This window comes from Protopterus annectens, chromosome 1.part1 (assembly GCF_019279795.1).
Source record: "Protopterus annectens isolate FY-2018-M chromosome 1.part1, PAN1.0, whole genome shotgun sequence".
Taxonomy (NCBI): domain Eukaryota; kingdom Metazoa; phylum Chordata; order Ceratodontiformes; family Protopteridae; genus Protopterus; species Protopterus annectens.
Genome location: NC_056726.1, coordinates 458,232,254 through 458,245,576, shown reverse-complemented (window position 1 = coordinate 458,245,576; position 13,323 = coordinate 458,232,254). Strand labels below are relative to the sequence as shown.

Sequence of the window (13,323 nt, the reverse complement as noted above, 5' to 3'; positions counted from 1 at the left end):
ACTAGCTATTTCCATTTCAGAAACAGTCATTTCTTATTCAGAGACAGCCCTACCACAGTACTTTTACTCAGTGTGGTACAGCACCATGATGAATTGTCTCTCTGACCTATCTGAAATGTAAATGAAGCATTTTAGGGGAGAGGTATATGATAATGAGTCATGTGTTTTCCCTACGAAATGCCTGCGACAAGTGATTTACCCACTTGAGTGATTCATAGAACCACTTGGTTGTTTAATTCATCACCACCAGCCTCATTAATTAACATGGACATGATTTCACATTTCCCTGTTACTTTTAATGAGCAAGATAGAGTTAGAGGTAAGTGCTCATAGGTTCATAGATTCATACTAGACTAACTGTCCTTGTGGGCCATTTTAAGTCTAGCCAATTACCCCAAATGAGAATCAAACCTAGCGACGACCGCACGGGACCGCATAACTATGCTGGGGAATTTAGTGGACAAGCAGTGGCAGTGAGGTGTGTGAATATGTGTGTATATACATTACTGCATATATGAGTTTATGCAGAAGGATGAGTGGTGTCAGGTGAGGGTATTTTATTTTGTGTATGTCTGCCTGGTTAGTCATAGTAGGGGAGGTTACTTAGCCAATAGGTGGATTAGGTGTGTGTGTGTGTGTGTGTGTGTGTGTGTGTGTGTGTGTGTGTGTGTGTGTGTGTGCGTGTGCGGGTGTGTGTGTGTGTGTGTGTGTGTGTGTGTGTGTGTGCGCGTGTGCGTGCGTGTATGGGTGAATGAGTGAGTGTGCCCATGAGTGTAATCGGGTGAGGGTGGAGTCATGTTTGACATACACTGTATGTACATATGCACGTGTCTATGTGTGTGCACATATGTGTGCAAATGTGTATATGAGCACATGTGTGTTAGTGCATATCTGTGTGTTTCTGTGTCTGTGGAGGGTGACTGCCATACACTTAAACTCCACTTGGGTAACAATCAGCTCTTGCAGTACTTTGTGGGGAAACACCAGAGACTTATAAATATTACCCTAATTCACTCAAAGGTTAATAAAATAACAGGTTGTGCAGCACAAAATACATATGGGAAGCAGACACTAGACACCAGGGACCCTCTTTAGTGTAACTCTGAGTCACTTGAAAAGTTAATCTAACAATGAGTTTTGCAGTACAATGCATATCATGAATTATAAGAAGTATGGAACTTTAATGTCTGGCATTATTGACTGACTGTAATCTTTTGTGAATTATGAAGGATACTTAAAAACTAAGAAGTAGCATCACAGATGTTCTGTAAATTCAGAGACAGGTAAGAGATATGCCAGTGCGTCTGTGTGTGTGTATATGTGCACATGAATGAGGAGGTTGTCTGTGTCTACTCAATGCATTAGCCATTGGTGGTGAGTACAGCAGCAAAGTGCTTGTTAATGTTGTTGTATCTTTCGGCTTTTCCCGGTTAGGGGTCGCCACAGCAGAACTCCGGTCTGCTAATGATTGGTAGTTGATTTTTATGTGCCGAGTTACCAGCCCTGATGCACAACCTTCAACGAAGGTACGCCCATTCATGCATGTCTCCACGCAGAAGACACTCTAGCTGAGAATCGAACCGGACAGCGTCTTACTGTGAGGCGACAATGCTACTGCAGCACTACCACCGCGGATTTGTTAATGATTTTGGTAATCACTGAGCAATTCAGATACATGCAAATTACCTGACAATGAGGCCTTTCTTCATTGCAATTAATGTGTCTCTGAATCACTGGCTTTTGTGATCACTTTAAAGGGACTTTTTATAACACCACTAATGCTTGCGACTAGCTCTTTCTAAATCCATCCCCTGGTATGTTTAGTTCGTGGAAATTATTTTCTAAGAGATTGTCTAATGCCACATTACTGTCAGCTCTAAGGTTACTTTGTATATGGCAGAGATATAAGAAGAGTGTTGTTTTAAATCTGTTAAAGAACGCAACACACCCTTATTTAATATATATGAGTTTCACTCTTTTGCTGTGTTCTGTTGATTCTAAATTTACTGAAACTTCATCAACTGAAACAAACTAGTTTAAGCTTTAGCTCAATGACAACTACAAAAGGCCTTTTTCTGTAGACTCACTTAAACTTACACCCCAACATACCCTTACTTTTATATACTAACTGCACAGTTGCACAACTACAGAAAAAAGAGAACAGCCCATACACATACAAATGTATACAGATGAGCGCGCGGACACACACACACACACACACACACACACACACACACACACACACACACACATATGCAATGTATTTTGTAATTAGGAGCTGTATAGTTTCATTACGCTAGAAGATTTCAGGTTAATTTCCTAGAGTACCCACATTTTTTTCTTTCTTTTTTTTTTGTACAGTTAGGCAACATTTTCTGATTCCTATTACCCATGGCTCTCAACTCTCCAGATTTTTGCAGAATGTCTAGATATTTGCCAAATATTTTAGGTCTGTTCATAAAATTTCTGACTTTTTTGGCAAACAACTGAGGATTGAGGTAATTAATAATGATATACACGAGTTTCAGACATCATAGCCTTCAGAAACTCTATGCTAACACAAATCCTATTAATCTAGTAACTTTCTAATTTGATAAGAGCAATATTTAAAATCTGCCCCCCAGTTTTGGACCTTTGTCTCCCCATTATTTTAGGCTTTGCCCAGATTTCCTACGCTAAGAGGTTGAAAGGTATGTATTACATTATTCTGCAGTAATATCTTACAGTGTTGTGACCTGTGCAATGTGTTTGTATACAGTTCTGAATTTATAATGTTTACTTTGTATATTTGGATTGGACACTCTAAATTGGTCCTAGGTGTTTGTGTGTGCGTGTGTGTGCCTTCTGTGGAAGGTTGGATGCCGGGCTGGCAACTCAACACCATAAAACTCCACTGCCAATCATGAGCGGACAGGTAATCCGTGGTGGCGACCCCTAACCGGGAAAAACCCGAAAGAAGAAGAAGACTTTGTATATTTAAGCATTAGCAATGTATGCATTCTTGTAAATAAAGTTTTATGTTTTACTTATTCAGTCTCACACTTTGGCTGTGTATTGTATATTAAGTCTTTGTCAAAAGTCTTAATGGCAATATTGTTTTCACATCTTGGCTGTGTATTGTATATTCAATCTTTGTCAAAAGGCTTAAAGGCAAAATTGTTATTTCTTTGTATTCATAATTGCATTTCTTACTTGTTATTGTATTTGCCACTGTGGTCAGGATTGTAACTGATAATGGTCACTGGACCACTTTACTTTCCCAGTTAACTCATTACTTTTGAGTGACACCTCAAGGTGCATCAGCAGTTAACTCCTACTGATGCCTCTAGGCATCAAATATTGCTTGTTCATATTTGCATCAATAATAACAAAACAATGCTATGGAAAAGGTTTTAAAAGATTTCATCTTAAAGCTTACACAATAGCAAATTCAACTGCATTAATATTTGACCTCTGTCTAGTGCAGGTAAATAGATATTAACTGTTGTTTTTATTATATTAATTTACATAGATATAATTTTCACATTTTTCTAAATGTGTCAACAACCAAGTAACACAGACAGGACTACTTAGCCTCATATGAAAGCTCTCCACTAGATGAGTAAAATGCTGCTGACAGTATGTATGTAACTTAAGTGGTTGCTAAGATATTGTAAATTGTTTACAAATATTACAAATGTAATAGTTGCTGTCTTTACTGCGACTTTCAAAATTCAGTTTAAGACCTAGAACATAAAGAAAACTACCACTGTAAAAACAGTCTGTGCTGAAGAGATTGACATTTATACTTCTTTAGTAACCCCTATAATCCCAGAGATGTGAACATTTGTTTGAAATGTGAGGACATAATTTGAGTCTGTCAAAAGGCTTAGGCTCCACCCATTGGAAGTTACAGTGCAAACTTCCTGAGCTCCATTGGAGTGAATGAGTTAAACTATGTATGTAGAAATAAATAAATGAATAAATAAAGAAATTTATTTTATATTTCTAGGAAAAAAATAACATTTTAATATATTTAAAGTGTATCGATCATATATATTTTCTTACTTTGCACTATACCACGTGGTGCAAGAAGTGCTGAACAGCAATTTCGCACCATAGGTGAATGTGTTTGGCAGCTGCTTTTGTAAATAGCACTTTCTCCATGAGCATGCCAATAAACGTACAAAATAAACTTTGACCTCAGTGTCATCATGGTAGTGAAAGTGTGAAGCACATTCGTAATCTTTAATGGGTGCACTGGCATAAAGACGCATCCTTTAAAGTCTATGGATAGTGCAGTGGTTATCCCTATAGTGATGTCATGAGTGAATGCACTAAATTTATTTGGGACGTCACTTAATAAAAAAATGTGAAATGCTTTTTTTTTTTTTATTAAAATGGCTTAAATAAATACTAAATGGAAATTATGTAAAAGCAATATCCAAATAGCACACTCTGCTGAAAGTTAAATTGTTGTATTTTGTCCCAGGGACTTCCCATACTCTGGGACAAACTACCCATTCATGTCAAGCAAAGCTCCTCATTGGCCCTCTTTAAGAAAAATCTTGACGACTAGATGGGAAATAGAAAATTCACCCCGGGGATCATTTCTGCGGCACTGCTTGACAGGGGCACAGGAAAATAATTTCCTTATGTGACGAAAGCCAGGGAATCTTTTTGGCTAGGCTTATATAGGCCCGAGGGCCAGTAACCTATTACCTACTATGAACCTATGCATTGAGACAGTTAACTCACTAGATGCTGCAATGCAGCCGTGAACATGAGCAAATTACTTTAACACCTTGCCTATCTCTCTCTGACATCAAAGTATAACATTTTTAAAATTGTTCCTTTTTCATTACCTGGATAATTGAGTAATTTATATATAATGACTGCATGGTTGAAAAATAACATACGAGTGTAATGGACTTAAAATCACATGAGGGATACAGGAGGAATAGGACAATTTTAAAAAGATAAAATTACTTCAAATACTTTACTTTAAGTTCAATGAAATGTTTAGTTATTACATATAGGGAAAACTAGTGTAGTCGAAGGAGCTATTGGCGCTACTATTATTTTTTTACTTACCATTCCTTGAGAAAGTAATGACAAGAATTTGCTGTAAGAAGTTGTAATTATTCTTTGGTACAAGACACTTTTAGAGGCATGGAAATGAGGGTGTCTTGGTCAGATTTTGATGTAATGACAAACATATAGTCCATTAAGATAGAAGCAGAACTCTGAATTACATTGATTTAGAACTAAAAGAGCAGAAGCGCAGTAGATAACTATGAAATAGCAAAGTATTTGGTTGTGGTATTTGTTGAAAGATTTCCTGTGGAGGAGCTCTGATCATCAGTGAGTTGAAGCCCGGGCAGTCAAAGCTTGAGAGTTCAGGCTTCATCCACTAGTAGGTTAGATATGAATAGTATAAGAAACAGAATGGTAAAAAGGGAGGTTGAAACATAGCAAGTTTGAAAGGCTAAGCAGAAGGAGGGACGTGAAAGGTGGTGTTGGATTGTAAAGTGTTAAAAGAGGTACAGTGAGATGGAATTAACGTGAGTGACAAGTTACTAATGCAGATGTTTTGTGTTTTTTAACTGACATTATTTTGTTGAAAGGACTTGTATTCATATTAGTTTGTTAAGTAATGTATGAAATGTTGAATTTTCTGTAATTTATTTAAAATGAGATAGAAGTTTTTCCCAAAGTTTAGAGCCTAGAGAAGAGAAACTAGTGTTTCATGCAGTGACGTTTGGATATGGGGGTTTCAAACATGGCACCATTCTAGTTATGGCTTTGTAGAAAAAGTGGATACTTACAGAGAGAGTTTTGTAGTTAAAGGATTCTGATCATAGCATCTTCCATAAATGATAGGCAAGTTAGAGGTTTGCTCTGTCTAAAACTGGGTATGACTAGGAGTCTGTCATGTCGTCAAGTGACAAGAGCTGCTGACTTTCTGATAAGCTGTAATGGGATACTCATCTATTAAATGAAATGATTGTCAGATGTATCAAACTTTGCTTTCTTAACAACTTCAATAATTTGGTTTCAAAAATGTTATGGTTTACAATTTTTCCTGCATGCATAGATCATCAGTCTTGTTTCCTGTTTGTCTTGTTCATGCCCTTCATTTGTAACTGCGTGTGATATTAATCATAGATTATTTTTCATTGTTTTAGCCACCTAAGCCAAATCCACCTCAACAAGAAACCGAAGAGGAAAAACAGTTCCGCTACATGTTTGAACGAATTGCAGGAGAGGTAAGGATAAAAAGAAAGCAGAGTCATATTGAATATCCATATATATATATATATATATATATATATATATATATATATATATACATATATATATATATATATTTGTGTGTGTGTGTGTGTGAGATATACACACACACACACACACACACACACACACACACACACACACACTGCTTAGTCCTGTCAATGCAGCATAATGGTCACTTGTTAGTCATGTACTATCAATTGCCAACTTCAAAGGACCCTGTGGATCTGATAGGAAGTTGCAATATACAACTATTTATGCTGTTACATTCTCCTCAGAAATCAAGATGGGTGATTAAGAAAATAAGCAAGCGAAGAATATGAGCTTATTCATAAGAACCTTGTGTGCAGGAATTTCTTTTGTATGCATTTTTCTCAGTTAGATGTAGTCTTACCCAGTAGTGAGGTGAACACTTCTTAAATGATACTACAGTAACTGCATATGATCAGTAGCCATTTTTGTATAACAAATTATATTCTTATAGACCAAGTATAAATGAAATTCAATCCACTACTTCTAAACCATATGTGAACTACAGTTACATTTCAACAAAGCAGGCAACTATAGTCAGCCCAAAAGCACAGAAGGCTGAGTGTTCGTCTGCACTGTTGACACCCCAAGTTTTGGAATGGACTAGGCCTAGGGTTGGCCAGGGAGATAGGACAAAGTGGATGATGGCCAGCTCTCCTATCTCAAAGAAGTGTGCGTCAGAAACTTGATGCCTGAAGAACATCTATTAGAGACGATGACATCACAGCACATCTCTGGTTTAACATGGGGGGGTGCCAGCAAAGACATCCTAAAGTCATTGCATTGGCTATGTACACAGCTAGAGTAATTAATTTACCACTAAAAATATGATAACTCCTAAACTCTGTTCAAACTGCTTTAAAATGCATTGGGTTTGTACTAAATAATCTGCAGCATTGGCTCACCACTTTGATAACACCCAGTGGGAACATTCGGTATTGCAGTCACAGAGCCCGGGCCTCTGAGCACACACAGAAGCTCATAGGAGGTTACTAGGCTATTGGCCCTAGGGTCTTTGTAAGCCTAGCCATGTTATACCCTTGTTCGCTTACTGACCAAGTTGTATGCTCTATATTTGCAGCCTGTGTCTATGATCAGCACAGACTGCCCTTATCCAAGAGGGACATAGGTGACACCCCTGGGGTATATTTATGGTCTCCCATCCAGTTGTCTAAGTTACACTTACATAGGGTCATTGAGGAGTTCTGTTTTATGTGACTTGGGAGTTTGTTCCAAAGGAATGGCAATCTCTGGGAGACATATCTGTCTTTCCAGCATGTCCTTTTAATGTCGCAGGCTGGGTTAATATCCCTAGAGCAAGTGAATCTTGTCCCATTTGACTTGCGGATGTGCAGCATTTCCATAGGGCAGAGTCTGAGACTGCTCTGTAGGCTAGGCACAAGTCACCTCTCAGCAGCCTATAAGATACAGAGTACAGTGACAGGCCTTCGGTCTGTCCATGCAGGTCACGTGTGAAGGCTCTGAATTTTCTTGTTGAGAAACCTCACAGGCCTCTCCAGCTACTGCAGGTGTCTGATTAGGTGCATACAGAAGGGAGCGTTGTACTCTATTAGTGGTCTGATGAGGGATGAGTACAGGGGAGGTATAACATTCTTAGCTCTGGATGTGATGCCTTTACTTATGAGATGTACAACATAGAAAGCCTTCCTTACCACTGTGGACTCATGGTGATCGAGTTAAGGTTGCTAACAACCTGTGTTCCCAAATCTCTCAACATAGGGTTTGAGCTAAGGGGTACTGTTAATATTATAATTTGCAGAGACTTCCCCTTTGCCGAAAGGATTAACAGTGCATTTTTTGCATTTGGCTTAATTCAATGGGTTTGGCAATAATCATTTATCTGTGTAAGCCCTTTTTGTAGTATGTCAACATTGTTGGGGGACTAAATGATTGTAACTAGTTTGCAGTCATCAGCAAACTTGGTAGGCCACAGGCCATCTATTTTCACCTGGCCTTCTGAGAAATACATTCCAAATAGTAGGGAGCCCAACACAGATCCTTGTGATACACCACTGGTAGCTGGTCTGCTGGTAGAGGTGGAATCCCCAGCTAAGTATGCATTCTGACACTGAGCCAGTTGGCTACCCTCTATAGGTTCATAGGTTCATAGGTTCATACTAGGCTATCTGCCCGAGGGCATTTACAAGCCCACCCCTTTAGTATGGGGAACTATACCCATTATTTTGCTGTGCCTCTGTCGAGCAGTGACACTGAGGTAATCCCTGGGGTATATCTGCGATCTCCCATCCATTGGTCAAGATTTCTCTTGAACAAGGCCAGCGAGGTGCTCTGCCTCACATGTACCGGGATTTTGTTCCACAGCATAGGGAGTCTTTGGGTGATGAATCTATCCCTCCAGCACATCCTATTAATAGCCTTTAAGTCTCCTTGTGGCTCTGATGGATCTGGATTTTGAGGTGAAGCATATTCATCAAATCTGGGTTTGACATGGCCTTGTATGTTAGGCAAAGGTCACCTCTGAGCAAGACTGAATAGAGCTGGAGTTCTTTCAGTCGGGCAGCATAGGATAGATTTTGAGACCCTTTATCCTTTTGGTGAGGAACTTTTGTGGCCTCTCCAGCTGCTGCAAGTGTTGGGTCAGATACATTCCGAATGGGGCATTGTACTCAATCATTGGTCTGATGAGTGATGAGTAAAGGGAGACTATAACCTCCCTTGATCTAGATGAGAATCCCTTCATGATAAGGTGGGCAATGTAGAAGGTCTTCCTAACTACTTTAGCTACATGGGTGTCGAATGACAGACTACTATCAACCTGGGTCCCCAGGTCCCTGATAACTTCTTCTGTGCTCAGTGGATTGCCACCTATTCGGTAGCTAGGGGTAACCTTGTTTTTCCCGAAGGGTATGACTATGCATTTTTTGGCATTTAACTTTAGGCCGTGGCTCTGGCACCAGTTATCCGTTTCTGTGAGACCCTTCTGAAGGATATCTGTGTCAGATGTGTTTTCTACTATGGCCCAGTTTGCAGTCATCTGCAAACTTTGTCAACCATAACCCTCCTGTGTTTGCTTGTACTGGAAAAGTAGATGCCAAACAAGAAGGACTGAGCCCTGTGGGACACCACTTGTGACAGGCTTTGAGTCTGACATGGCGCCAGCAACTCTGACCCTGTGGGTTCTGTCACTCAGCCAGTTTGCAACCCATCTTGTGATGTATGGGTTAACATTTAAGCTGATGAGTTTTTCAATGATACCCGAGTGGGGTATTGTATCGAAGGCCTTAGCCAGATCGAGGTAGGCTGTATGGACTGCCTTTCCTCATCAATGGCTTTGGTGACTGTTTCAAAAAGTCAACCAAGTTTAAAAGGCATGATCTGCCTTTGACAAAGCCAAACTGGGTTGGATCCAAAGTCTGCAAATTCCTATGTCTTTATTTATGAGGTCCATTATGATCCTCTCCATGGCTTTGCAGATAAGGCTTGTCAAGCTAATGGGCGGTAATTTCCAGGGTCGGTGGAGGCACCGCCTTTGTGAAGTGGGACCACAGTTGCAGCTCCCTGGGTACGTATCCAGAGGTAAGACTTTGATTAAACAGCTGTCCTAGCTGTGGGTTTAATTCCTCATTGAGTTCATGGAGCACACAGCCAGGGACACCATCAGGTCCCATGGATGCTGTGTTTTTTGCTTTGGAGAGAGCAGTTCTCACTTGGGCGCTGGAGATGTTTGGGGGGCTGCAATCGTTTGGTATAGATATCTCTCCTTTTGGGGGGGAGAAGTTTGCACTGAACCTGTCAGCCAGTATGTTGGCAATGTCTGTAGGATCAGTAATCTTCACATCATTTTGAACTAGTTCTGAGCATATCTGGGAGTTTCCTCCTAGGTTTCTAACATAGCTAAAGAAGGCCTTATAAATCCTTTTCCATTTTTTTTCACTCTGCTAGCATTTCTGCTTTTATAATAACTTACCTTGATGATTGTTTTTTTTTGTTTTTTTTTAGCTAAATAAGGAGCCAGGGCCAGCCCTTAAGCCCTGTCCCTCCGATTCTCTCTTTGCTGTTCTTTTTACCAATTGATTACTCTTTTTTTTCTTGGCCTCCTGCTGCAACTTATGAACCACTCAGTAACTCCCATGATGCCTTGCATCATTTAAAAAGCTTTTCCTGCTTGGCACCTTCTCTTTTTCTCTCCTACTCTGCTTCTGTTTGCTAAAACCGGCCACCTATGGTGATGTACAAATGCCGTCTTGGATATTTGGAAACCTCTAGAATTTTATTTGCCTAATCACAAAATGCTGTAAGTTTTTTCTGACAATATCTTGTATTTCTCTTACAAGACACCATTGCCGGTTTTGTTGTATGGTAATAAGTGCTAAGACCACTGTTTTAACTTTATTTGACTAACAGTGTTTTCATACATGTTCATGTTGTGAATGCCACAGGTCCGTTTTTTTTGTACGGTATTATATGAGTGCTAGAACCACTGTTTTAAATTTATGACAAACAGCATTTTCATACATTTCATGTTGTGAATGCCAAAGGTCTCTGCTGCACATGTAGCTATTATCTACCTTATGATTCGCTATTAGTCTGTAGCAATTGTACAGTATTGTATATGTGCTAGAACTACTTTTTATGTTTAGTTAACACATGGTGTTTCATAAAGCTCATGTCATAGATGCCACAGATCTCTGCTGCACTCACAGCAGTAAACTAATCCTTAGGATTAATTATTAGTCTGTTTTGGCGAGTAAAGAAGAGCAAGGATATTACACTGAATAGTTACCTGTTTTTCCCATTCTATATAAGCTTTTCTCATCCTGTGAGATCTCACTTAGTGCTTAAATGGCACAGTGCAAGGCAATGCTGTAAGTTGTTCACCAGGTGGCAGTGTATATTACAAATGTAATAGGAAAGGTAAGTTTTCACTGTTGCTTCTTATCTTACTAGAAGCTCCATTGTGCCTGACTGAGATTGCTTCTTAAAGAATATGAAGATACAGAGCTGATATAAGTATATTTTTTGCACTTGATCTAACTATATCAGTGATTCTAAACAGTACTATGCTGCTTTTATTTATTTTCTTGACTGAATTATAACTTATCTGTGTCTGCATTTATATATTTGCTTGACCTCTGTCTGAAGTTTGTGTTTTCCCACCCTCCTGCCCAATTGCTGTTGTGTTCTTAAAACTTAGTGGCTTTGCAGTTGCCTGCCCCTACTATAAAGTTGATCTGGGACACTTCTCACAGTCCTGTCTCATTAGCTCATTCTGCCTACTACAGAGAGATCATTTGGGAAGGCCACCCCCCTTAGTTTCTTACCTTTGACTTATGTGTTCCTCCTCTCTCCTTTTCCACTTTGCTAAAAAAAAAACACTTTATTCAGCTGCTTTTACTGTATTTGTGTTTCCCCCTCCTACTCTATTACCGCCACTGGTCTCTAATGTGTTCAATTGCATATTTTCTGCTGCATTTATTACTGCTTGTCTATAGCCTGTTTAAATTGTGTTATTCTAAGCCTCTTAGTTTTGGTTTAAGCACTTGGGCTTTAGGCCTACCCCTTAGCTGTCCCTGGCCTTTCTCCATCAGATTCTGACAAATATGGATGGACAATTTCCTACAGTTTCTCCTGCCAGTCTGGTTGATATGGGCATCCTGAGACAGTGTAGCAACTGCCTCATGTACATGGTCACCCACCTACTACTACCACCTTGGAACACAATTTGTGAGAGATGCAGTTATATTAGGAACCTAGAGTCTATGCTTTCTCCCTCACAAGCTAGTATATCTGGCACTGAGAAAGTTGCCAACACACTCCCTACACCTCAAACATCACCCACACCTACACAGCACACACCCACATATGCAGAGGTTCTCAACAAAAACATATCTAAAGGAGACCTCCGAGGCAAAAACATAGGCATCTCCAGATCCTTCCACACCACATACCATGCATATTCCACAGCCACTAAGGTTTAACCATAAACCCAACATATTAGTCATATAAAAACATAAAAAAATATAAAAATGTTAGACCATAATAAATAATTTCAAAACTTTTCCCACCTTTAATGTGACCTATAACCTGTACAATTCAATTGAAAAACAAACAAATCTGTTAGGGGAAAAATATAAAAAAATATAAAATGTACAGTAAGCTGGTTGCATAAGTGTTGCACCCCCTTAAACTAATACTTTGCTGAAGCACCTTTTGATTTAATTACAGCATTCAGTGTTCTTGGGTATACACCTGTCATCAATTAAAGAGACTCTGATTAACCTCAAATAAAGTTCAGCTGTCCTAGTAGGATTTTCCTGACATTTACTCAGTTGCCTGTTACAGCCAATGCCATGGTTCACAGAAAGCTTACAAAGCATCAAAGGGATCTCATTATTGAAAGGTATCAGTCAGGAGAAGGGTACAAAAAAATTTCCACAGCATTGGATATACCATGGAACACAGTGAAGACAGTCATCAAAAAGTGGAAAAAATAAGGAACAACAGTGACATTGCAAAGAACTGGATGCCCCTCCAAAATTGATGAAAAGACAAGACGAAAACTGGTCAGCAAGGCTGCCAAGTGACCTACAGCAACACCGAAGGAGCTGCAGGAATTTCTGCCAAGTACTGGTTATGTACTACATGTGACAACAGTCTCCCGTATTCTCCATATGTCTGGACTATGGGGTAGGGTTGCAAGACAGAAGCCTTTTCTTACACAGAAAAAAAATCCAGGCCCAGCTAAAATTTGCAAAGTAATGTATTAAATCTCCCAAAAGCATGTGTTATAGTCTGACAAGACCAAGGTTAAACCTTTTGGCCACAATTCCAAAAGGTACATTTGGCACAAAAATAACACTTTGCATCACCAAAAGAACACCATCCCCACAGTGAAGCATGGTGGTGGCAGTATCATGCTTTGGAGTTGCTTTTCTTCAGCTGGAACTGGGGCTTTAGTCAAGGTGGAGGGAATTATGAATAGTTTCAAATACCAGTCACTTTTGGCCCAAAACCATCAGGCATCTGCTAGAAAGATGA

General features: G+C 39.5%; 1 protein-coding gene across 1 annotated transcript in view; it reads left to right on the top strand.

Annotated features, from left to right (window-relative positions):
* Window positions 1-13,323, top strand: part of CAPN9 (calpain 9) — a 626,364-nt gene that overhangs the window by 441,778 nt on the left and 171,263 nt on the right. Inside the window, exon 13 of the mRNA XM_044076034.1 lies at window positions 6,168-6,248. Within this exon, the coding sequence (XP_043931969.1) occupies window positions 6,168-6,248 (81 nt within the window). The remainder of the gene's footprint in view (window positions 1-6,167; window positions 6,249-13,323) is intronic.